The 25,580-nt window shown below is 44.7% G+C and overlaps 2 protein-coding genes across 3 annotated transcripts in view; both read right to left on the bottom strand.

Moving 5' to 3' along the window:
- Positions 1 to 1,764: 1,764 nt before the first annotated feature.
- pdgfab (platelet-derived growth factor alpha polypeptide b) lies at positions 1,765 to 22,534 on the bottom strand. Of its 2 annotated transcripts, XR_004556866.1 has the most exons (7): positions 21,902 to 22,534; positions 20,549 to 20,645; positions 16,234 to 16,368; positions 14,803 to 14,993; positions 6,167 to 6,293; positions 4,524 to 4,648; positions 1,765 to 3,908 (listed from the first exon to the last, which is right to left on the bottom strand). XR_004556866.1 is itself a non-coding variant. In XM_034142892.1 (6 exons), the coding sequence occupies exons 1-6, from the start codon at positions 21,962 to 21,964 to the stop codon at positions 3,895 to 3,897; spliced, it is 627 nt and encodes a 208-aa protein (XP_033998783.1). In that variant the 5' UTR covers positions 21,965 to 22,534; the 3' UTR covers positions 1,774 to 3,894. The 2 variants fall into 2 exon arrangements, 1 of the variants encoding a protein (XP_033998783.1); XM_034142892.1 differs by lacking the exon at positions 4,524 to 4,648 and having other exon boundaries at positions 1,774 to 3,908.
- The window catches only part of prkar1b (protein kinase, cAMP-dependent, regulatory, type I, beta), an 82,285-nt gene continuing 71,488 nt past the window's right edge, over positions 14,784 to 25,580 (bottom strand). The window contains exon 12 of the transcript XR_004556865.1: positions 14,784 to 14,797. The gene's annotated coding sequence lies outside the window, so the exon portion shown is untranslated. The remainder of the gene's footprint in view (positions 14,798 to 25,580) is intronic.

Here is a 25,580-nt window from a genome sequence, read left to right as displayed (position 1 = left end):
TGAGGAGTGTAGTGGGGGCAGGATATGAAGACGTGAGAGAGAGGTGGACAAAGACGTGCATTCATGACTGTGGCCCCGTACAAACTTGGCTGTCGCCATCTTCAAAGGCGTCCTCTGCCTTTCCTCAAAACCCAGAGGCCACAGGTTGGGCCAGAGAGGAGAAACATAACAGGGCGACAGAGAGGGGAAGAGGGAAGGGGAGGATGGGAGAGGGAAGAGAGGGGTGTAAGTAAAACAGCAAAGGTTACGAGATCTGTAATCTGGGAAGGAAGTAGTCGAGTTCGATTCTGAGGGAATTTTAAACAAACATCCATCAAGTTTTATATCAAATAAGATAACATAAGGACAACATTGGCCAAATGCATTCGATTAGAAAAGTAGCATTTATTTACAGTAAACATGGAAATGGGAAGAGATAATTAAAGCTTTTAAATGCGCATCCGCCACTTTGCACCACCACCCCCCCTACAACCCCTGAACCCTGAACTCTGACCCTGGGCATTGTGGGTAGTCAAATCACAGTTTGCCCTCCGCAAGAGCCCAAAATTCCAGTGGTCCATGTTTCACACTGGGAGACCTCCTTTGTATTGTTCATCTGCACACACACACACACACACACACACACACACACACACACACACACACACACACACACACACACACACACACACACACACACACACACACACACACACACACACACACACACACACACACACACACACACCACAACACACAGCCTATTCAGCAGCCCTCTTCACACCTTGTCTGCCCCTCATCCCCCTCTGGCATTGTTTATGAAAGCATGTCCACTTAGTGCTGCCCTGTCTGGCCCTTCTTGCTGTGGTGCCGATTACCCACATCCTGAGTCCACTTCATCCCCTCTTTTCTTCTTCCCCCCCCCCCCCACTCTCTTTCCCTTGCACTCTCACTCCTCGGGGTATTCTCTCCCCTCTCTCCTGTGCTCCACCCTCTTTCCCCACCGTGACATATTGCTCTCTTTTAACCAATACACTGCACACACTATACTGACTCTTCAATCCCCCCCCCCCTCCATGCTTGTGAATGAAGCTGTGAATGTCAGATAAAAAACAATAAAATCAATCAGGCCTCTGTTTTTCCTTTTATCTTTACTTGATTCACTTGATCCCCTGTTCCACTGGCTTGCAGAGCTGCTGTCTCTCTGATCCTTTCTCTCTTTCATGTTTTGCCTGTCTTCAGAGGAGGGAGACTTTCATGTCCCTTAGCCCTGGGATTAGGGTGAGCTGCTCAGAGAAAAGTAATAAAGCCCCCAGCACCTACCGTCTGCTGCGAGTGGATCGTGGAGTAAAGCCCAGCTCCTGCTCAGTCTTCAAGCCGCGAAAAGCTCACATTTCCTGTATAAACCACCTTCACATCCAGCTTCTGTCGAGCCTCTTGCAGCGCCAACACATGTGGATTACACTCTTTCTGACTCACATCATCTATATACGTTTTGCATTCCTGAATATGATCTGTTATTTGGATAAAACCTTTATAAAGTGTGTCACAAATACAAACACAGGTATGGATTTGTTTATGCAGGGGGGTCGCTTAGTTTTTCGCTTTTTTTATGCTGTACTGTCCAGTTTAAGATTATGCCCATACTTCATTCTTACTTCAAAACCCAATGTTGTGCTCTCAGTGTGTTTAGTGCTGCATGACATTTTGTTCTATACCTAAATGTAACTGTATTCACCATCCTTAGATACAACACATACAAATTATGGGACTCAACATTCAGTGAACAATTCCTTAGCCAGAAATATATTTATTGTTGAAAACATAAATATATAAATTATGATTATTGATGTCTTTATTCAAGGAAAGTCCTAAAAAAAAAGTAATGAACGCTTAGAGATAGGGGAATGGTATTTTCTTTAATCAAATCACTTTAAGCGTGGTCCCTTGTTAACTGAGAACACTATTTTACAGTAATGTAAATGTGATGACACATCAGCCTTATAAATATAGCACCAATAAACTGATAGCTAGTTAAGCTGTGTGTGTGTGTGTGTGTGTGTGTGTGTGTGTGTGTGTGTGAGAAATCTGCCATCTTTTCTTTTAAACTTTATCTTTTGACTTGCACTAATCACTCTCTCGCCTTTCATTTCCTCATTTGAACACTGTCTGACCGTTGTTGTTGTTGTACTGTGTTGGCCTGGTTACACATTTGTCCCCGTTACAGGGAACTGTTAGGGAAGTTATTGTTTGTTCCATCGGGGCACGGGTTCAGGTCAGCACTGTACTGTTTTCAGGCTGCTTCAGAGCACTCATCATCATCTGTCCCCATGGTATGTGGCGGTATAATGTGTGAGTACCTTCACAGGGTGTAACGATCTGAGATTTGTTCTCCTGTCAACAGAGGAGTAAGGCCTAACCAAACAAGGAACCCATTCATGCGCTTGTCGATTTGCTTTGCTTGCTCATTCACTCTTTAAGGTGGACTTTGCTCATTGCGTGAAAAACATGTGTGGTTGCTAAGCAGAGCGGGCAGGAATCTTTCTTATCAGTGTTCAGAGTGTAATGGATTAAATTAAGGCTTGTGTAAGAGAACAAATATGTCTATCCTAACTCATTATTGGTTAGGATATGATTCAGGTGCACAATAATTGCTCCAGTTAAATGTGCTGTATGAAAGCTTTTGTGAAATGCCACTTGTAACATATTGCCATGTTTGTGTCTTCACGCCTCTGATGCAACAAACACTGGCAGACCCACTTCTATCTTACCCCCCTGCCCACATTTTTGCATCTCTTCCAATGGATTAAATACAGGCATTCAACCACAACAAAAGAAATAAGCATAATTCCTGCTCGGATATAAGTAAGCTTAATGTATTTCATAACAAAAATAAAGCATCTTCCTGTACTGACTCTCACATCTCCTCCTTTCATACATATATCCAAACCATTTACAAGACTTGACATCATTCAGATATACTGTAATATAATAAGAAACATGGATGACAACAATGACATTGACTAAAAAAAACAAATGACGTTGAGATTGTGAAACTGATGGCTACAAAAACCTGAATTCTTGCATGTCTTCAAAATCATTTAAACATATTTTTTGTTATTTATTTTTGTACTGGAAGAGATAGAAGGCAAACGGCCACACATATAAATAGTTTGTAAGTAGCGGCGCATCGTCCTTTTCAAATTTAACTGTACATAGCAGAGTGGGCAAAGTCACAGATCACAAGGGTCTCGGAGAAGATCTCTTCTTAAATCAGAGCAAACATCCAAATACTAAAAAATGTTTGATAATCCATAGAGTCTTTTGAAAAAGCAAACACCTCCATGTGTCTCTCTCTTTCTCTCTTTCCAATGTTTTTTGTTCCTATATCTCTCTTTTTTTCTTACGATGTATGAAAAAAGTCATTTAAACAGGGCAGGGCACTTTAATGTTGCCCAGCTGGAGGTCATCCACCGCTGTTTTGGAGTCTGTGCACCAGATTCCCACGAAAGCTTGATCCAACAGTTTCATAGCCATTTCTGTTGTGTGTCTTCTTCAAAGAAAGTCTCAAATGTTCAACACAAATCCCTTTCATCATCTCCCTTCGGCCTCTTCCTGCCTTGCCCGGGCTACAGCATCTTTCTCTCTTAATCAGCGGCAGGGTTCAGTTGTCGGTTAGGTGGCGTACCACAGAGGAAGTCATCATCACTGGTTACTGTTTTTAACAAAGCACCTTTGGTATGGTTTATTTGTGTCTGTTGTCTTTTTTTCAGTCTGTTGTCTTAGCAGAATTTTTTTTTGTTTTTTTAAAACAAAGGTTGCATGGCAATGGGGAAAAGGACAGAGCAGGTGTCCTGTTGGTGGCATCCACTATTTAGGTCCCTCCCACGCTGAAGTCCCTTGTTCTGATTGGTCTCACCTCACGTCCACTGTGAGAGAGAGAAAGCTGACGTTAGTACCCCAATTTTACACATCACAACACAAGGGTTTCATCCTGACAAGACATCCAATTTAAATACGTGTTGTGCCCCAATTCCATAATTGTTTCATGCATTTTGAACAACCTGACACAACAGACACAAAACCCACAATATTATGAATCACGATCCTCCAAATGTCTGGTCAGTGATCAGACCAGACGCCATTATGTCAAGTAAAAATATGTGCATATGTGTCATCATGTTTAAAAGACAGAGAGATGGGCAAGAACACTTTTATGATACAATACAAAAATAAAGCAAAAGTGATCTTTAAGCAGTGAAACAAACAATGACATACAGTGGGTGTTACTGTATAACAAAACCACAACAGTGCACACAACCATAGCAAGCACAACACTGTGACAAAAACAATATGTTTGCGGTGGGCATGCTTAGCAGGCAACACAAAATCAGCATGCAGCATTTGGCCCTTTAGCCCTCCCTCTTCTCACACTGATTGGCTGTGATGTGATTGGTGAAGGTGATTGGCAGCTCCCCTTATGCCCTAATTGGGCCATAGCAGTGCCTAAAAGGTGAGAGGACTCTGTGGTGCTAAAGTCCTACCTGTTCACTTCACAGCTCTCCAGTGGACTTTGGGTATTGAGTGCAACTTTATTATGTCGCCAATAAATCCTTGCTGGGCCTTAGCTTTTTAGGTTTCCTTTTTTTACCTTTAGCCCTACGGTGGCCTGAAAACACAAAGTCAGGGAAGGGTGGATAGGAAGGAGGGTTAAGAGCAAGAAGCAGGGTTTATGATACAGAGAGAGGCACAACAGCCCTGGGACAGAAGCAGAGAGTGCAAAGATATGACACACTATAAATACTTCAGATGCCTTATCAGCACACATCAGCGCTTATCTGCTCCCAGGGAGAGAAAGGCTTCAGATCAAGGCACTGTCGGATTTACCTGCTGTCATGCCAAGCAGCCTTTGGACACACTCCCTTAAAACACAGACTTGCACACACACACACACACACACACACACACACATACAACCTTGTCTAACAAGGCACAAACGCACTAGCTTTACAGTTTTGCAATAGCAGGCCAGTTCACAGGTGTGTCTGTCCGTTTGGAAGCTATCATAGAAAAAGGTCATCCAGTGCAAAGCCAAAGAGCCAGACATGCGGCTTTCACACCAGCGCTTTTCCCTTTCTAGCTCCTAGCGAGAGCTTTTCTGGTTCAGCTCCGGTTTCCCTTTTCAGCTCCCGCTCTGTTCACACCGCCCAGAGCTGCCGAGAGATTTTCTCCCACAACAACAACGGGCCGGGGACTGCGTCGGGTCGACGATCGTGTTGCTTTTAATCATACGAAGCCAGATTAAATTAAATAACGACTTCTCCAACCTTATACTTTTCTCCAGAGTGCCGTGGTTCATTGTTTATTAATGTGTTTCAGCGGCATTTACCGACCGCTACAGTGCTGGCTGCTCTTCCACGGGTTAGCTCCGGGTTAGCTCACACGGCTCTAAAGTATTCACTGTCTGACTGTCACACAAGCAGCTGATACATATCCCCAGTTCCCCTTAAGTGAATGTGTGTCAGTCTGAATTGACGCTGTTTGGCATCACAACGCTGTTATGAAAGTTTCTCTGGTATAACATGGGTGATGTTAGCATATCAACCGAAGCTAAACTGACTACTTGCTAAGCCGTTTTCTCCAGGCACTTTTTACCGACGTATTTTTCATTATGATTCTACTTGTGATAGTCGGACATGACAACCTGTGCAGCCCATGTATTGATTCCATCCGATAGCTGCTATAATAACAAACAAAACGTCTGCCTGCTCTCCACAATGATCAATAACAGCGAACGGATGGTCAAAGTAAGGTTTCCTGCACGCCTCGACGTAAGCGACGCCGCGTCATAGCTCCAAAGCTCTTGCCTCTGGACCAACAACTTTTTGGAGCTGGAAGTGAACCGCATTCCGGAGCTATGACGCGCTGCCGCTGCGGTGTGAACAGGAAAAAACGGCGCTTTTCAGGCTCTAGCTCCCAGCAGGAGCTGGAAAAGCGCCGGTGTGAAAGGGGCAACAGAGAGAGAAAGACCATCAGACAGACATGGGGAAGGCAGGTAAGCAGGATGATGCATGATGATATAGGGGTGACGGGGGTTCTCAGGCACCAAACTCAGCCTCTGTTTTTTTCTGGAGACTATTTGTAATTACGTAACAAGGAAATATCATAACTTTGAGGGTTTATTTACCTGTTTCTGCATCTGAGTGCTCCACAACGTGATGTTGCGACGTGCACACACATTCCAGATGGTCTTCTAACCGCACAAAGACCTCTTTCAGCTTGGGTTTCCTCCTCACGTACTCCACCTTTGCTACCTGAAGGGAGGAAGAGAGATACGGTTAGCTACAGAGACCATCTCCAGCGCCATCATTACTCTTCGCTGTGTGTCGTCAATGAATGCACACACTCTTTGCCCATTCGCTAACATCGGGAGGCGTAGCACTGTGACTGATGACTCTTTCATTAACCGATTCATAAAAAAACACCAGCCATCGCTTCGCCTTGTCGTGTTTGAAGTGTGACGGCAGCATTCCTCAGGGGCTGATGCATTGGGTTCCGCTCGCTGTGCTGTATGTGCTGTTGATCAGGTGTGTAAATACTGAATGGAGTGTATGACCCTGTCCAAGCAAGTTCAAACAATGGGAGAGGAGCGATGGAGGATAGGGGGGGAGCGGTATACGCCCTAAGGCCCAGGGAAGGTTTACCCTGGCAGGAGAAGAGAGGCTGGGAGATCCCCCCCTGCTCCAGGCCTGGAGCATCCACATCCAGACAGACACACACCTAAACTCCCTCGCCTTGTTCCGACATGTAGGCTGCTTTTAAACCACATTAATACATCTCATGGGCTAGGGAAAGTGCTGCTCAACATGTGCATGCAAGAAATGCAGCTTACATAGTTTAATCTAAGCAGTAGAACCCCAGAAAGCAGCCCTTTGAATCTAACAAACACTAAAGCAATGCAGGAATTCCTATCCTTCAGTTCAGCTAACACCCTCTCAGTTTAACACAACAGGGCTGACCTCCACTTCCCACCCAATATCTAGAAATGAAAAGGACCAATCCTCGGAGGGGGTTTGAATAGGCTATGTTGATTAAAGCTTAGATGAAAGCTGAATAGGGAAGGTTGCGTGGAGGTTATGATGATCTTGTTGTGTAACTCAGGGGAGGTGGCTACATGCTTTTCCCTCTCTGATGTAAGTGCCAAGGGCAGGTAACCTTCCCATCCACCACTGAGGGCCTGGGGGCCACATGGAAACAATATCCCCTGCTTCACCCATCTTCCTGGTCGCTGCACGAGAGAGGATATTGGCCGACAATCTCCCAGCGCTCTCTGGTGTTATGAACAACACGATTTCGCAGACAGCATGAGGCTCACACATGAACAGACGAAGGCCAAAACTGATGAGAGGCTTTCTTCCTCTATCCTGTGATGGCACACCGCCAAGGCTGGCTCTCGGTGGTGAATTAGTCATGCAGACAAACGAACATACCAATCTCTGTCTGATAAAACAAAGTAAATTGTTGACATTCGCACAGCTTGAGCTGCCTCATGTCAGCGCTGTAACCAAGGCTGGAGGGTCATCTGGGGAGTCTAAAACTGAAATCAGGGACCGGGGGGGGGGGGGGGTTCACCAGCCGCTCCGTCGCAACAGTTTCTTTCCATGGGCAGAAGAGAAAGAGAAAGAAGAGAGGGAATATAAAAGAGGGTAAGCAAGCAGAGAAGGTATGCAGTGAGCAAACAGAGGACAATGGTGTCTGGGTTGCTGTTATCGGGCCCTGACAGAGAGAGAAAGAGAGAGAGGGAGGGAGAGCACGCAGGAGCTCTGCGCAGGAAGGTGGACCATCACTCTCATTAGGAAAAAAGTGTGTGTCTGTGTGTGTGGTGTGTGTGTATGTGTGTGTGTGTGTGTGTGCAAACAGAGGAAGCTATTTAAGGAAGGGGGAGGACTGACCATGATCATGACCAGCATTAGATGACATTCATGTGTTACCTATTAACATTTCGTTTCTGGCCTACTAACTGAGGAACTTTATTACACTAAAGCTGACAGGATAGATAGAAAAGTTATCAAATGTTTGATGTTATCTACCAAATGTGCAGACAGTCTCACGGAATGACAATAATTCCCAAGAAAATCCCAGGAAACCACTTATCTAATATTGAGTCAAATGCTTTGACTCAGAGATGGAACATGCATGCAGCTGTCTCTTGGGACGACTCTGCTGTCACTGGTTTCGGGAATCTGTGAGCTGGGGGGGGGGGGGGTGGTCAGTAGCAGCCAGCGAGAAGCTAAAAGACTCAGCAATGTCTGACACTTACTACTGAGGCTGATCCTAATGACTAACACACACACGCATACCCAAACTCTTCTGGCCAAACAAACAGCTATTGACAGACGGATAAAGCGATGGGCCCCCTTGATGAGAGGCCCAGCGGTAGGCTTGTCTCCTTGCCCCTCACACAGCAGGGTTAGAAACACTCCCTGCAGGACACACACAAAAACACACACACTCTCCTGAATATGTATAACTGTGCTCTAATACTGCTCTGCCCACTTTGTCAACACTCTCTCTTTCTCTTTCTATCCTGTTTCCTGTGCTAGGAGAAAATGTTGACGCGACATGAAAGGTTGTCTTTCCACTTTACATCCATATTTAACTCTCCCTTCCTCCATTTAGAGCCACTTTTCCGCCACACAGGCAGAACACTCGCTTCCTATCCTCTGCCGAGTCAATGACTTCGAAAATACATCAGAAAGAGACCCCATGCGACGACAAGGGGCCCCACATTCTCTTTGTATAAATCAAACCAAACTTAACTCCCTAGAAATCTGGGGCCCTGAGAAAGAGCCCCCCCCCCCGAATGATATCCGATCCACAGGATTGGGGTGAGGCAGGGGGCTCTGGAAGGTGCACTCCCTTTGGTTTGTCCTCAGTGTCTACGCAGCGCTCCGTGTGGAGCCGATTGTCCCGGTCGGGCTAATTGGGAATTCCCTTAGCACCGAGCACTGATGAGAGCATGATGGAGGGGAAAGTTTTCCTATGGCTTTCCAAGGAAAACACAACAGGGTTGGGGATGTGCAGCGCAGGCCTTCATGAACTGGAACAGGCAAAAATAAATAAGAATGTATGTGTGTTAATGGAGAATGGAGGGGTGAAATGAGGCAGAGTGGGGTGGCGTTTCATTTATCAGGAACAAGGAGCCCTAAGAGACTGTGCCCTGCAAACAAGGAGCTCTTGTTGAGATGTTACAACTCTGAGCAAGTTTGAGGAACGTAAAGAAACGTTCTGTATGTCTGTCTGAAATCAAGAACAGTCAAAATGACACTTGGAAGAAGGCAGGACGATCGGCAGAGGGAGAAGAGCAAACCCCAGACTGAACATCAGACAGCGGAGGAAACCTGCTGCTGCCCTCTGATTCAACCCGCCACCCCCACAATACAAACACACTGCCGTGGACGGGGTTATCACAGGCCGTGTGTGGAGAAGAGAGGAAGCAAGGAGAGCATTTATCACATCACGCACTGGCCTGCAATGCCATAAAGACATTTCATGGAACCACTCTCCCCCCACCTCTCTGGATGTGAGCATCTATCTTGCTCTGACCACATCGTGTGTTGTGCTTCCCTTCCCCTCAGAGACCAAAATAACCATCATTAAATATCAAATATCAAAGAGCTCAAAGGTGTATAATCTTCCCAATTACTTTTCAGGATGAGTTTATAGAACAATTGCAGATGAGAAAGACGTTACACTGAGCACATAGAGTAAATAAGAGTTTAATGAAAGAGATACAGTATATGTCAAAGACAGACAGAGGGGTACAATTAGAGAGTGGGAGATGGCTCTGTGGAGGAGGGAGTGAACAACTATTTCACATAACAGACAATCAGACTCCGAGACTGGAGGAGAAGAGAGGTGGAGAGGGAGGATGAAGTCAGAGGGGAAGAGCGAAAGGGAGGACAGGAGAGAAGGAGTGAAGGAAAATACAGAAATGAACTCAAATATGATTAAAATAAGGCTGCTACTTTTCCTGCTAAAGCTGATACATTCCAGCCGGTGTGGCAGAAGCCAAACTCTCCAAATTCCGGCGTAGTCAGGACGCTCCCATGGTCTCTGACCCGCCCGGCAACCCCCGCCATGCACACCACACACACATTTATACACACACATACAAACTCACTCACCTCATGCTTCATCTAGTAGAAGAGCTGAGTGAATCAAAGGGAAAAATAATTCACAGCTGCAAAGGACTTCAAACAGGGGGCCCCCTTCATTCCCATATAACCCCCACTCACGTAATCCACAGGACCCCTCAGATGATCATAAATCATGCTCACTGTATCACCGTCACACTGTCTTTTATTTATGAAACACCCCGTAAGTCAGGGTCCCACATAACCGCAGGGCTACAGCTACTGCTTCCCCCAACACCCGGACCTGACCCACTGTCGCTGAGGTAACTGTCTGTCTGTGTGTGTGTGTGTGTGTGTGTGTGTGTGTGTGTGTGTGTGTGTGTGTGTGTGTGTGTGTGTGTGTGTGTGTGTGTGTGTGTGTGTGTGTGTGTGTGTGTGTGATGGGGTCGGGGCCAGGGCCAGTGCAGGGAGATGTGTGGACCCCCACACTCAGCACTGTGGCTATATCCGCCTGGCCTCTGTCAGCCTCCACTTTGATCCAGCAGCCATCAACACTTCATTACTCTGTGGCCCGTCTTCCTCTTGCTGCCGCTTCACACAAATGGCCTTGTCCCCGCACTGCGGTGGGCCAGTTTACGTACCATAACATAGAGAACTCTCTCTAACACACACACACACACACACACACACACACACACACACACACACACAGATACACACACAGATACACACACACACACACACACACACACACACACACACACACACACACACACACACACACACACACACACACCACACACACGCAAACAATCTCCTTCTTTGGTTTACACAGATGTGCACTCATGACCTTCTCTGACCCCTGAAAATACATTTGCTTCAATGGCCATCAAAACGTTCCAGTAGCTAAACCAAGCCAAATGAAATCAACTGCACATTATTGTTGGCAAATGATGCCATGCTGATTAGATTTAGGCTGCCACATAAAGCCAATGAAAAGGGTTAGTTCTCATGTCTGGCTTTTTTCCTGGTAAATGTTAAATTAGAACATCTAAATGCCATTTACAACAACAACACTTTAATAGTGCTTTATCAACTTCTCTTCTCTCTTTCTTTTCATTTTCCATATTGTCAAGAACTCTCCTGATATCCTTGTAACTCAAATATGACCCCCTTTACATTTGTGTGCAGGAGAAAACACAAGAAAACCTTAGGATTTCCTAGAAAACGTCATCTCAAATATAAAATGGGATAGTTTCTGGGTTTGTGAATGAAGAAGGGGAATATAATGAACAGAGAGACCAAATGTACTGCAGAAGCTTTAAGAGTTAATGAGTGAGAGGATGAGTGACAGCTCCATTCTTTGCCCGTGTCATGGGCTGTTTAATCAGCCCCATAGCAAGAACAAACAGAGAGGCATTACGATTCACACACAGACACTCACACACATTCATACGCACAAGGAATAATGTGCAAAAGAATGCACAGACACGTCAAATGTTGCTGCCTCACTCTCATTTCATCACAGAAACACCTTGTATACTAGTCTCTTAAGTCCTGACTTTCCAAAACCACATGTTGTTTTAGGAGTTTGTTCGTTTAGCAAGACTCTGAGCAAAAAGTGCCTGAAAAAACCTTTAGAAATACTAGACACAGCTGTAGCTGTCAGCAGACACACAGGAAGATGTGAGGAGGAAGAACAAGGAATACAAGAGAAGGGATTGATAAAAAGACAGGAGAGAGTATGAGAGAAGGGAGATGACAGATTAACAACCAACAGAGAAAAAGGGAGTTCAGAGAGGTTGTCTTATGCCAGCTAAACACCAATAATATGCCAATTATGAAGTTTATTTTCATGTGATTTCTAGATTTGACCAACTCTAAGAAGACTAGAGCGATAGAAGCACTAACAAAGAATTGCTAACAAAGCACTTATATACTAATAAAGGACAGGCTTATCTAAAGCCAGTTGAGTAACACTTGAAATGTTTTAGCTCTATGAAACCTGATGTACTTATATGATTCTGTTTTCTTCAAGTTTGTATCTTGTTGGTCGAATGCACTTATTGTAAGTCGCTTGGGATAAAAGCGTCAGCTAAATGCAATGTAATGTAATGTAAAAGACTAAGTTATAGAAACACTGGCAACATGGCCAAAATGTTCTGCAAGCTTTCAAAGACAAAACACCAAAATAAAAAGAGAAATGAGAAGAAATGTTGAGGAATTACTTCAATGGAAGAAAAAAGGGGTGCGCCAAGATGCTGCGCTTTGGGGAGTAAAAGTGCAAAAGGAGGTGGGATAAGGTTGAAGGAGGAGTTAAAGGAATGCTGGGATGATAGAGTCTGAATTCTGGTTGCCTCTCCCCTCTCTGTTTCCCCAACGGTCTGTCTCTCCTTCCATCGTTAACTCTCCACTTCATCTTGATGAATACCAAACCTGCTATAAATGGCTTTTATCATTACACCATTCTAAGTTACTGTGACCTTCCCATGGTAAGACATGTGGAATAAACAAAAGCAACAATGTAAATGCCACCCACACATGCAAATCAAGATTTATATACAGACCTATGACAGTGTTGGACCAGAAAAGAGAGGGATATGGAGACCAAGAAAAAGAAAGAGTGTCTTTAAGATCTGCCCCTTCTCCTCCCTCAGGCTAGTCCTATTTAAAGTAGGCTTTTTTTTATGACCCTAGCCACTGAACAGGACAGGCTTGTACAGTACAGGGCCTGCACAGACCCGTTCTCTTCTTTTGGGTCCATAAAAAAGGAAAGAGTGAGAGAAACAGAAGAGGGGGAATAAATAAATAAAGGTGAATTTGGACAAATGCATAGTGGCATGAGATGGAAAGAAACACACAGTGAATGTGTTCTTTTCCCATCCTTGGCTAGCAGAAGGAAAACAAGTCAGGCCGAGGGTACACGGGCAACATTTTTAGCTGTCTAATAAATGGAGGGAGAAGCCCAAACTGAACCCCTATTCAGACCACTGAGAGGACAGACAGGAAAAAAAACTTGGCCTCAGACAATGTTTCTCTCACACAATGTGGTGAATGTCTCCTGACCGGGGAGAGCCCTGACCAATGACCTTTCCAGGGACGCCTCACGGCCCCCACCCTTTGCCCGCGGCTGGAACCACATGGAAATCGCCCCTCATGAATCTCTGCCCAACACGCCTGAAGGACCCTCTCAAGTCTGTGAGCTCATTTTGTCCTCAGTGTCATGAAGGGGACACGGACACAACGTCGCATGGAACACAACATTCCATCAATAGCTGAAACTAGCCTTATAGTGTCTTGTGCGGCGTCATCCCTGTCTCTCCATCCATCCGAGTCACTGTAATAGCAGACAGAGCTCCTATTGACCGTCTGGCAGATGGAGAAAAAGACACGCCTGCATGCAGACAGACACACAAGGTTGTGCTGTATAACAGAGCTCTTGCACTGTGAGTCAGCATCTCTGACCATAAACCCTGTGCCCTGGATGCAGTGCCTGTGCCCTACAATAGCCTTCTTACTGTCTCTCTAAAACTAAAAGATTAAAAGAAAATAGATTCCTCCCATTTTGAAATCTCCGTGGCTTGTGCCAGCGTGCTGATAGGAAGAAGGCAGGCAGGGTTGGTATTTGTTTTATTACTCTGCCGGTATATATTGAGGCGGCATCTTCAAGACATGATGTCCCAGTGCCCATGGATCACAATGATTAAAGAGACAAAATGTCCAGAGATAGACTCAAAGAGAAACACAAACACAACCAGAGTGTTCCAGGCTATCCTGTTTATCCACCGGTTGTCTCTTACTCTTACAAAACAGAGCACATAACTCCCATACCTCCAAACAGAGCTGCGCACCGGCTAACAGTCTGTAGTGTAAATACTGCAGAAATACGACTCAGCTCCAGCCACGGTGTCTCTTCTGATCCTGAACAGAAGGACATGTTTTCAAGCTAGCGATGCCAAAGAGCCTCTGAGAACAGTGCTACCCCCTTCAATCCCTCTCTCCTTCTCTTTGTCACCTTGTCTCCTCCAGGCTCTCTGCTTACAGAAAAGACAGAGGGCCGACTAAAACGGTGGGCAGAGGAATGGTTGAGAAATAGACGATGACACTCAGGTATTCTCAAGGAATAGGAAACTGAAGTCTCTCTCATATCTGGAAGGAGCATCCCTATCTGGTCAACCCTTCCAACAGATGTCCTCGCTGAAGGTGCTAACAACCCTCCCTTCCTGTCCCCTGTCTTTTCTTCTCCTTCTCCCTCCTGGCATAGCCGCTTTGGCTTCTCGCCAAACATGGGATAGAGTGATGAGGAGAGAGGGTGGTGATCGGCTGTAATGGAAGGAGAGAAGGGAGGGGGCAGCGGAGGTAAGGGGGACACCATTTGGGTATTCGCCAAGGAGGCTCAGAGGAGAGGGGTAGATTGAACTAAAGGGAGTCAGTGGAGGAAAGAGGGAGGAAAAGAGCGTGACAGAAGGCAGGTTAACCCAACCTTACCTCTCATATGATTTACTTACCTGGTGAGAGGGAAAGCAATGGAGATTTGTGAGTAAAGGTTTGTGAAATAAATGAGGTGACTGTGATACTGTGTGTTTAACTTTGCAATGCAGTATGTGGAGAGATTGTAAGGAAATAGGCACGACAAGCTTGCATGAACTCGCCTGTTGGAGTGTGTGTGTGTGTGTGTGTGTCTTACCTTAACGGTGCGGTGGTGCTTGCGGGAAGGGTGACAGCGCATGTTGCTTGTGTTGCAGCAGCCTGTGCAGCGCTTCACCTCCACACAGGGCGGCCATATCAGGAAGTTGGCAGACGTGGAATCCACCTGACTCCTGGGGATCTCGTAGATCACTGTCCGCGTCTTACACACCGCCGGGACCGCCTCCTCTGCTGGAAGAAAAACAGGCAGGAGGAGGAGTTAGTGCGTGGTCTGACTGCATGACTGTTCGGTGACATATTTTCCGAATGCATGCTTGTGCTGATGTATCGTTTTAATCTCTCTTTTTCAATCCCAGCTGCTTCATGCATTCCTTCACTGATCATTATTTGATGACTCACTTGATGTGGGAGCTGTTTGTCTTACTTCAGATCACACCCAAGCTCGTTTAAGGCTGTTAAGAAGACAAGCTATCCAAAAGCTGATCTCATATCAACTAAGGAGCTTTGGGATCAAGTCTGTGAGACAGAAAGAAACTGCTCCTTTGTTCAGATCCCTCACTGGGGTTAATGCAGCGTGACTAGGCCAGAAAACCTTTATGTCCGCCACTGAGAAATCTATGAATGACCTTTGACCCTGTTGGTCGTTGTGAAAAGAGGAAGGCAGTAAGCATTCATTTCAGATGTAATGCTCTGACAGGCACTCAAACCTAAAGATGTGACAGAGAGCGTACAGTAAGGTACCATTATATCGTAAAGATGATATGTGCATGCACAGAACGTGAGGGATTTTGTGGACAGCTGCCAAAATGGTATACAGTGTCATACACTTATGATATGGTGTACACACATGAAATACGAGCAGCCACGTTATCCTGCGTGTGCTTTAAATGCTGAACTGCTGGGAGGGATGTGAAACACACGCAGCCAGTCCTCACACACACACTGCAAACTACATGGTTCTCTCCACGCCTCGATCACATATCGTACCGCGTGGCGTTTTATGAAGAAATCTGACTGAGAGCCTAGGCGAGCTGCAACTTGAGCCCTGAATGCCTGGAATTTCCACGCTCAAGGATATATTTCTCTCCTGACGCGTGTGTCTTAGATCTGCAACCCTGTGGCCAATTAAAAGGCTCCGTGTCAGACGTCCTCTTCAACCTCACACATCAGGCTGGTTTCTCATGATTTCTTTATTGCCATAACTACTGGGTAGACATCTTCATTAGGGTTTCTTTTATCCACAAAAAGGCCATATAAAAGCCACTAACCATTAGCTTTGTTTGATCTAAGTGTAAAGTGATCGGTTTCATCTCCTGGGAACTCAAACGTCAGTTGGGAGATAGAGGTTATTTGTAGGCACTATGACACTGCAATAAGTTGTGCCAAGTTGTGATGTATACAGTTCCAAATGTAATCATGATGCAAACTCTAAAGTGGCACAGTTAAGCATATAGCATTCATTCAGACTTACCAATGCTCCTCTTGCGTCGGCTGTGAAGCTGGGAGCTCTTCAGGTCATTGTAGTAACCATGTTGACGGGAGTAGTTCTTGTGGGGGTTGTGGTGCTTGTGGTGCTTGGGCTCCTCGATAACATTGTTTCCCGCACCTCATCAAAACAGAAGGCAGCCACATTAATGATGACACACAAGAAGGAAGCACAACACCATGAGCCTGTTGATCACCCCTGCAGCTTTAACAGTGTTATGTGGTGGGTGGCTTGCTAGGCCTCACCGGACAGGCTGGATGTACTGTAATCCAGTATTGATGTTTTATATACCCCTTACACAGCTTAAAATGTGATGGTTAGTCACACGACCATAATGAGACGGTAACTTCCTGCTGGCTTCTTGTTTTATGTAACACATGCTTTGATTCCCTGAAAGGATAGGTTTCCTTTCAATGTGCTTGCTGGCTAACATTGCGGTTCATGATGATGTCAAGAATGGAGGTAAACAGTACAGAGTATGCACGGTACGGTTAGGAGACACATATTACACAGACCTGGATGTAATTGCAAGCTTTGTGTGTCAGCCTCACTGACTCATTTAGCTGAACTTTCCCAGCAGGAATAAAGTATGTAGACGCAGGTGAGTCAGCATGCTCCCAGAAAAACAACCAGCTTTCACAGACACACAGTGGACTAAAGTGGCCATTTGACAGGTGGTACTCAGCTGCCATTATCCCTGCACCTAATTAGTGGTTTTGTGTCTCTCATTTACCTAAAAATGTTTGCTTTTTCAATCTTTCAGCAGCTTGGAAAAGTACATGTTTTGTTATGCTACAGTGGTAGCTCCTTAAAGCTCCCTAACTCCAGTCTAATATAGCCAGCTCAGCTTATTCACAGTCATGGTCATCTGATAAAGCTTGCTTGTTTTGGTCCCCGCCCAGAATATGAGGTGAATTACAGAAGAGTGCCAGAGGAGCTATAAAGCGATAAAGCATGTTCGCAGCACACTGCCCTTTCCCAAAGAGCAGAGTCTGACAGTGTTTGCTAAGTGGGTGGGTCTGCTTGTCTGTAGGTACAGCATACCCACCCACCTGGCTGACACAATCCTACACCTGTACACTTAACATAAAGACACACTCACAACTCCCCTGATTATCCTTCAAAACCCAATGTACACCAGCACAACAAAGCTTAGCCACAAGCAAACACATCCAGCTCCTTTGTGCTCTGACCAGAGTCATCTGAAGGGATTTCCTCTACCTATACATGATCCACCTCTGGGACTGGTTGTTTATTTGCTTTAGGTTGCCTTCTTGTTCCAGGTCTGACCGTCAGTCAGACAGCCAGCGACCCAGAACCAAAGGTCCACAGAAAGGAAGTGTTGACTACATCTGAGGCCTTGTGTTAAGTAAAGGGCAGAGCTATCAGTCAGTCAGTCAGGCCAGTATATAGACACATACCCTTACTGTATGAATGTGCAAACACACCCACACTGTCTGCACAGTCACATAGACTCATTGTGACAGCTGGATGATTTTCCTACCTGACGACCTTTTAACACTACGGGTCACAGACAAAACTCCCACTGTCCCTCTCTCCACCACACCTATCCCTCTTTTCATCTCCCCCTGTCAGAAGAGGATGGGAGTGAGGGAGGGTGTCACACCAGTGACCACCCAGAGATAGGTTGTGTCAGAGCTGACAGGAGAAAGGGAGGGAGGGTATAAAGAAGTCCTTTATAGACTGCAGAGTCCTTTCTCAGCATAATAAAAGAAGCATTCTTTGAGTGTTTTCTTAACGTTCAAAGGAGGAACATGGGGGGGAAAAGGCAATCAGAGTGATTAGGCAAGAAAAGACAAATAATGAGAGGTATAAATAAGTCTGAGGGGATTGCTCCTCTGTTGGTTCCAGGTGACTTAGCAGTTATAGCTTGTCAAACTGAGACTAGAAAGAGAGGAGACAGTCTCTTGCCATGAATCAGGCTTTTATGACTTTAAATGACTCCATCCATTTACTGAGGGCTTCGGCTCCCTACGTCTTGTGATAAGTGCCTCCATAGTTCTCTTACTCTGTCTCCCCTCCTTGTTTCTGAATTGTCAACAGTTACATGCTGCCAACTGTACTGGAGGTAAACACAGTGCCAGCTTGTCACAAAAAACAAAGGAGAAGGCACAACAATGTGCGGGCTTTCTGAGTGAAGTATAGCAGGAACACTACCTCCAGAATCCTCCCCCCTCTCCTCAATCTCTGCCCCCTGCCAAGAGTCAGGTTCCCTTTCTGTCAAAGTCCTTCACTGAGAGAGATAAGGGCAAGCAGGCAGGCAGGCCGGGGGCCACTGAAGGAGTTAGACGGGGATAGAGAGGAGAAAAAGCGAGGAGTGGAGCACCTCAGGGGCCAGACAGCCATCTGCAGACTTCAGTGGGGTCATCTCATCTGTCAGTCAAGCTGCAGACACCATGCTCGCCGGACGTGTGTATATAGACATGACTGAGCAAAGCAGCACTAAATGAAACACACAGCCGCGAGATAAGCCCTGCAGGCCTAACAATGATCCCAACACGTATACTTCCTAACTGAATTATAAAGTCATCCTTCCAGGGACAGCAATATAAAATAATGAGAAAATAATATGATAGTGACTAAAACAAAAATAATTGAGGATTTCCTGTGTTAGTTCCTCCAGGTGCAAATGTTCAAAGGTTTAAACCAACACCTCATGTAAGCCTTTCCTTTCTCCTTCCCTAGTTGAAATGCTACCATGTACAGGTCAGCCTATACTGGTAGCTTTACTGTCCTGGCCATCTGCAACAAAAGCTCTGAAAATACCCCTTAGGCTGGCGTCAAAGGTCTTTTAATGGGCTGGCCTGGGCCGCCAAGCTGGCCGTCAGACAGATTTATGTCCTCGTAATAATAATCAGCCTACTACTGTTACCCTGCAAAACATTCCTCTGTTTGAAGAAAGACATGTTAATTCAATTATAAACACCTCTTCTCATGCTAGAGGCCCAGTGGAGATCTATTCTGGTCTCAGCATAAAGTGCTGTGAACCCTGTTGTGGAGTACAGGTTGGTTTGATTGTGAATTAAATACATTAAAACACACAAGCTATTACTTGTCCTAATTGAATCGTCCATCAAAAAAGCAACAGGGTGGTTAAACAGGAGAATACTTGAGTGAAAGACTGGTCCTTTGCTGGATTTAAGTGTTGAGGCTACTAATGAGCTATGACCAGTAAGGTAGCTTACATCATTTGGGACGGTTAAAGCACATTTAGTAATTACCTATTTCCATCATCAAATCTTTAGGGAGAGCCCTGAATTTGATATATGGCCAGAGCCTGTGTAAATAGAGTCTCATGTGAACGCAAACAGCTTCTTCCAGTGCACCCTGTAACTTAATCTAAGACAGCCTGAGACAGACCGGACCCCCACCACAGATGAAGCAGCACCTCCAAGAACCTGAAGCTGGACAAACCCGCCTGACCTGCAAGCCGCTGTCTCTGTTTACAGGGCAACATATGTGGCAGTCTCGCTGCTTTAAAGCCAGTTTATTGCAGCAGCTGAAGAATATACATAAGAAATGCTTGCCAGTGAAAGTCCATCTTTGTCACATGTGTACAGTAGACGCACCTATTGCAGTTATTGCTTTGTCACGCACGCCAGGGCTGCACTTGGCACAGATCTCACCTGGGCAGTGCTTTGGAGTTATAACTTTACTGATTACATTTTAATGAATGTACATAGCAGAAAGTCCAAAACAACAAGTATTCCTGTTTGTTTTTTTAATCCACTAAACCTCCAGGATTGGAAGTCTCTACTTGTTAATCAAATGTCACTCAAAGACTTGCTCCTACCTACTCTATTTCAGCTGTAAGGCACAAGTGGATTCATTAATGCTAGCAGCATATCGGTGGATTCTATGATTAATTATTACACATTATTCACCTATCCAGCCAGCACATGTTCTATGCATAGTTTTTAAAAGCCACAAAGGTTCAATACTTTCCAGTCATTATTATTTTAGATTCGACCTTTGTATACATTTATGTAATAGTCATTTGACATTCATCTTATGTTGCCTGACAAGGGCAAATATATATGGAAAGTCCCCATACCAGGGAGTATTAAAGTGTACTACAAAGAAGGCTATCTTTAAAAAGTTATTCAACAACAGATTATGATTCTACAGGCATAGCCTACCGCTTATTTGATCATGGTGCAGCTGTTTTTAGTACCGCCCTTTAGTGCGTGCTGTCACATCAACAATAGCATCTAAGGCATCAGGATTTAAAAAAGATAACGTGGTTCTTTTGATCAAAGTATCAAGAGGCAGAATTTACCTACGGATTCAATGTCCAGTAGCCGCTGGAGGTCGCTGATGCTGTGGATTTCACTGTGGGACAGTCTGTCTATCAGCTCCTGGGGAAACTCCACTTCCTATAGGGGACGGGGGACGGGGGGGCAGAAAAAATAAACAAGAGATGAAGGTTAGAGATGTGTCGGGTCAGTGGCAAAACGTTTGTGGAATTGTTTGCCTGTATAAGTAAACGTGCTGAGTTTAAACAACTAGGCTACCAGAAAGATCACTGTAGAACAACATTGCAACTATGTGCCAACTACAACGAGCAGATCTAACCCACTGCCAAACAATCTCCTCACACATGGAGAGAAGGTGGCGCCTAACCCCCCCAGAAACTGTTCAATTTAGGCTAATTATGCTATGCTTTTGAAATGAGAAAAGCTTTATGGCTGGGGGATATACTGTATATCATCTATTTTTTAATTAGGATTTACTTTGGCACCCAGATCAGCCTAGTAAAGCGCTATTTCCCTGTAATGCATCCATTCAAAACATGACATGCAGAGCAATGGTCATGTAAAATTAAGCGTGTTTAATAAATATCCTGCCTTGATCATTAATTGGATGCTGTATTAAAAAATGTACGCTAAAGGGATCGATCCCCAAGACGACTTGACTTATTGTTATACCAATGCTGTTCCATGCAGATAAGTGAAGCTACATGAATCCGCCTGATTTCTAAGCAATTGTGAATGTTAAACGGATCGGGTTGACGTCAGCCCGTGTGAACAGTAGCTTGACACTTTTGCACTTGTTGCGGTCTTGCAAGCACCTCAAGTTTAGCAAAGCGCTCTGCCTTACAGGAACAGTGGCTATTTATATCGCCCGGAGCGGTTCCCATGAAGGCGCTTAGCCCAACCAAAACGTTTGCCCAGTTGGCTCAGGCTACAAACAGATTTGGCAGAAAAGCCAAAAATAACTGCGATATGCTTCCAAGTGCAGGAGCGATTTGGTTCTCAAAAGCGCGTTTTCACTGACCCTCATGTTCTCTAGAAATAAATCAATATCTTACACTGTTCTTATAATAGCCTCTTAGTCTAAACTACCCTTTCATTATCTTAGAAAAGACCGCTTGAAACGGTTACAGGTCCATTCAAATAAAGAAATGCTGCGTTCAGTCTCATAATCCTATCATTAATACACAGGATTTCGACCAAACCTATTGCTCAGGAGTTTCCTTCTCTTCACACCGAGTTGTGTGTGTAGCTCTGTTAAAATGCACGCTCTGTGGGAACTTTAGACCCTCCCGGGAATAAAACCCCGCACCACTGTGTGTGACCAGGGATCAGAAAGTATACCCGGCCCCGCACCTCTCTGACTCTGCTAACTTTACCTCAGAGCTGGCCAGCAGCAGGTACGTCGTCCACAGCAGGAAGTAACAAAGTGCGGGTCTCATCTCCCTGTAATTTAGATCTAACCACGAACAAGAAAAATGTGCTGTTCTGTAGGAGCCGCAGAATCGCTCCTGGCCCCACAGGATCCACAACCATCCCCTCGGGGGCAGAAATCAGGGTGTCAGCGGGCTCAGTCAGACTCCGTGCTGCACTTGCTTGAAGCTGTGAAAATCTGAAGAGGCTGGAAGTTGACTCTTGTTATTCACATTGGACTGCGTCCTCTTGAACAAGATCAGTGCGGCAGATCGACATAGCTCCTTAGGCGAAAGTGGGACAATCCCAAGAGACAAGTCTGAAGCGCATTGCACTTGTCCTTCACCATCTACAAAACAGGTTTAAAACTTAAGTCCGATTCACTGAAATATCAAAAAAGACGCGCAGCTGTTATAATTAAACCAACGACTGTTTCTAAAATAGCGTTTAATAGTCCTAGAAGAATATAATCCAAACGAGCAGATCCTCTTAGAAAACCACAAGGGAGAAAGTTGTCCGGGTAGTGCTGCTATTCAGAGCGTGTCTTGCAGCAGTCTGCACAGGTCCTTGAGTGTGTGGGACTCTGAAGTGAATGGAGACAGAGCGCCTCTGAGCCGCTGGATATAGAGAGCCAGCAGCTCCGTGCCCGTTGCGCCTCCCCTCGCGTTTCTGCGATCCTGCGTCTATTCAGCGAGGGGAGCTGGTTGGCTGGGTGGATGACTTAAGACTCGAGAGCATGTCCCCATCCCCCCTCAGCCAGTGTGTGTGTGTGTGTGTGTGTGTGTGTGTGTGTGTGTGTGTGTGTGTGTGTGTGTGTGTGTGTGTGTGTGTGTGTGTGTGTGTGTGTGTGTGAGTGTGTGTAGGGGAGCATGTGTGAAAATGAAAGGGAGAATAATATCAGTAATATTATAATATCATTATGAAGGTAGGGAACACACCTGCTAATTAGAATCCTATACGTGTGTGTGTGTGTGTGTGTGTGTGTCCTTTTGCAAGTTAAATATATTGATTACCACTTTTTGGAGAGGATGCAAAAGTGGCCAATGATTATGGGCAAAATGAGACAAAAAAGTGAGGATGAGGATGTGTCACTGTTCTCATAGTTGTTGCTAACAATGAGCTCTGATTGAATAAAAAATGAGGGGCAGCTAATACATTTGTATTAGTGTAAATCATGGTTATTTTCAGGAAGTAATCACATTTGGAAAAAATAATGATGATCTTTATCATGGAAGTGATGATGGGATGACTCATGATTAGATAGTAACTCAAGCTCTCTTTGTGCCTTAAGGCAGAATAACCCATTTATGTATCATGTCGGAACATTTAGATACTTACAAGTACAAAGAAATATGTATACACGTCTGAAACTGAATGGATTATGACATGGATGATAACCATTTAAAGGCCATGTGTGTGGGCATGATTTTGGGACACAGGAAATGACTAGTTAACAGCAGGTTAACAACACTCTGGTCTTAACTTGTTGTGAGGAAGCTGGAGGCTGTGCTGTGCTGGGAGGTCTGGGAGGGGAGCCTGAGGGCCTGATAAACGAGACATACCAACAGGAGCAGAGACTCAGACAGAGACAGCGCGCACGCACATTATCAGCAAGAGGTGACAATCAGCAGGGAGCCAGGTCAGGGACCAGGTGGTCTGCCCTGTACCTTGTCCAATTAACTGGATCACATAGCACGAGGCCCGCCTGAGGCCGCTCGGGATGGAAACGCTGCATGCAGAAAACACACCACCAGCTGGTTGAGTAATTAATGTAACTATTTTAATGCGCCTGTGAAGTTCATTTTAGGATGGTATATTTGAATAACAAATGTCCCTACTAAAGCCCTTTATGTTAAACATTGTTCCTATCTTTAACTTTCCTGCACTAATCGCTCATTCCTTCCCTGTATGAGTAACTGTGTGCATTAAGGTATATGATGCTATGGCAAAATGACTCACACACACCACTGACAGGCAGATGCATCACGTCCCACAGTGTGGTTACATCACAGGTTAGCCCTTGCCTGGATGAGCATCCCTATTGTCTGAATAAACTAATCATGCGTCTTGTAGGTGTGCACTTTGCATCATGGTGGGAAACTGGGGGTCAGAAGAAGAGATGAGAGAGCAGTGGGAGAGAGTGATTTCCTTTTTATGTAAGAGATGAGTAAGAGGGAAAAACTAGCAAGGGAGGATGATGCTGCGTCTTTCCCTTTCTTTCATTTCATTGTGTATTTGGTGATAATGCTTATAACTGGTCCTTTCAAACTGATTATTCAGAAGAAAATCATCTTAAACTTGAGCTTGAAACACATGAGAGTCATCATGCGAATAATATACTGTAAGAGGGTGAGAATGTTAGATTTGGGGAAAACAAGTGAGAGAAAACTGAACTACGCAAAGGGGATAATAATCATTGGACTGACATTTTAGGGGAAGAAGAAGAAATAAAAAAAACAACAAGACTTTAAAATCAATCTCTCTCTCTCTCTCTCTCTCTCTCTCTCTCTCCCTCCTGCATTTCTGCATAAGCTATTAGCAAAATGTTTACTGGCAACTGAGGTCTGTGTACCTAACAACATTAACCCTGTTAAATAGGTTTATAGATGCTGGTGCACAGTAAATCCAGCCATAAAAGATTCTGCGGAGAGGACTTCTCCGAGTGAGGCGATGACTCCCGTTTCCCCCTAAGGCCGCACATAGTTCCCAATGAGAGAAGCATAGGAAAAAGGGGAGAATTTTTAAGAATGGATATGAGTTGAGTTGAGTTGTCTTTGGGGAATTTGAGTGGGCCTCTTAGTCCGTCTGTTCTTATCATGTATTTCCATGATAGGAAGGTAGTGGTCATTTGAGGAGTCTTGACCTTGTGAGCAAAAATATCTTTATGCTGGGACAGTTTTATTTTACTAAAACACATTTTAAGTTTCAGATCAGCTTCATGGTCTTTATAAAGATTACTTTTTAGTTATGATGTTGGAAAGATGTTAAGCATGATCATTTGTCCCATATTATATAAAGTACATGTATAGATTTTTCGCATACTCGCATCCATATCACTTTATCATTTGGTTTGGTTTGGCTTATTGACCACATAGTACAATGCAACAAACACTGTCCAGGGAAAAATAATATATTAAATAAATATAATACAATTAAAAAATAGAAATGCTTGTTCTATATTGCCCTTGAATATACCCTTCGTCTTGCTTTACCTGAATGGGCCTGAAAATGTGCTTTTTTCTTTGATATTCTTGTAATATAAATAGTATAACACAGTCCTGCCACCTATTGGATCAAAGCTAAACAACTTGGTATCACTGTACAGTAAGTGTAATAAACCACATATAATATCATCAACAACTCAATCTCAACTTAATCCCAGTGTTGCTGAACTCTGACCCTGCAACGAAAGCAAAGAATCTCAAACTTCAGTGAACTGGGGAACCATAAAAAGATAGCAGTGCTGACAATAGAAACTCACCATACTGATAGCTTCATACTCACAAAGGTTACGATACTTACAACTGTTATATTTCCTTTTTACAATGACAGCCATTACATAGTTTCCACTGGGCATCCCCGTTCTATGACACCTCATAATGTCAAAAATGGATTGGATTGCCTTGCAACAGAGAAACAAACACA

Source organism: Trematomus bernacchii, unplaced genomic scaffold, assembly GCF_902827165.1.
Source record: "Trematomus bernacchii unplaced genomic scaffold, fTreBer1.1, whole genome shotgun sequence".
Taxonomy (NCBI): Eukaryota; Metazoa; Chordata; class Actinopteri; order Perciformes; family Nototheniidae; genus Trematomus; species Trematomus bernacchii.
This window is presented reverse-complemented; position numbering and strand designations above follow the sequence as displayed.

What these genes read in the sequence shown, in the direction of transcription:
- pdgfab (XM_034142892.1), bottom strand. Translation starts at nt 21,964, where the DNA reads ATGAGACCCGCACTTTGTTACTTCCTGCTGTGGACGACGTACCTGCTG. An exon ending in CCGACGCAAGAGGAGCATTG is followed by an intron (nt 14,994 to 16,233) that starts GTAAGTCTGAAT and finishes TTTTTCTTCCAG; the next exon opens with CAGAGGAGGCGGTCCCGGCG. An exon ending in AGCACCACCGCACCGTTAAG is followed by an intron (nt 6,294 to 14,802) that starts GTAAGACACACA and finishes TCCTCCCTTCAG; the next exon opens with GTAGCAAAGGTGGAGTACGT.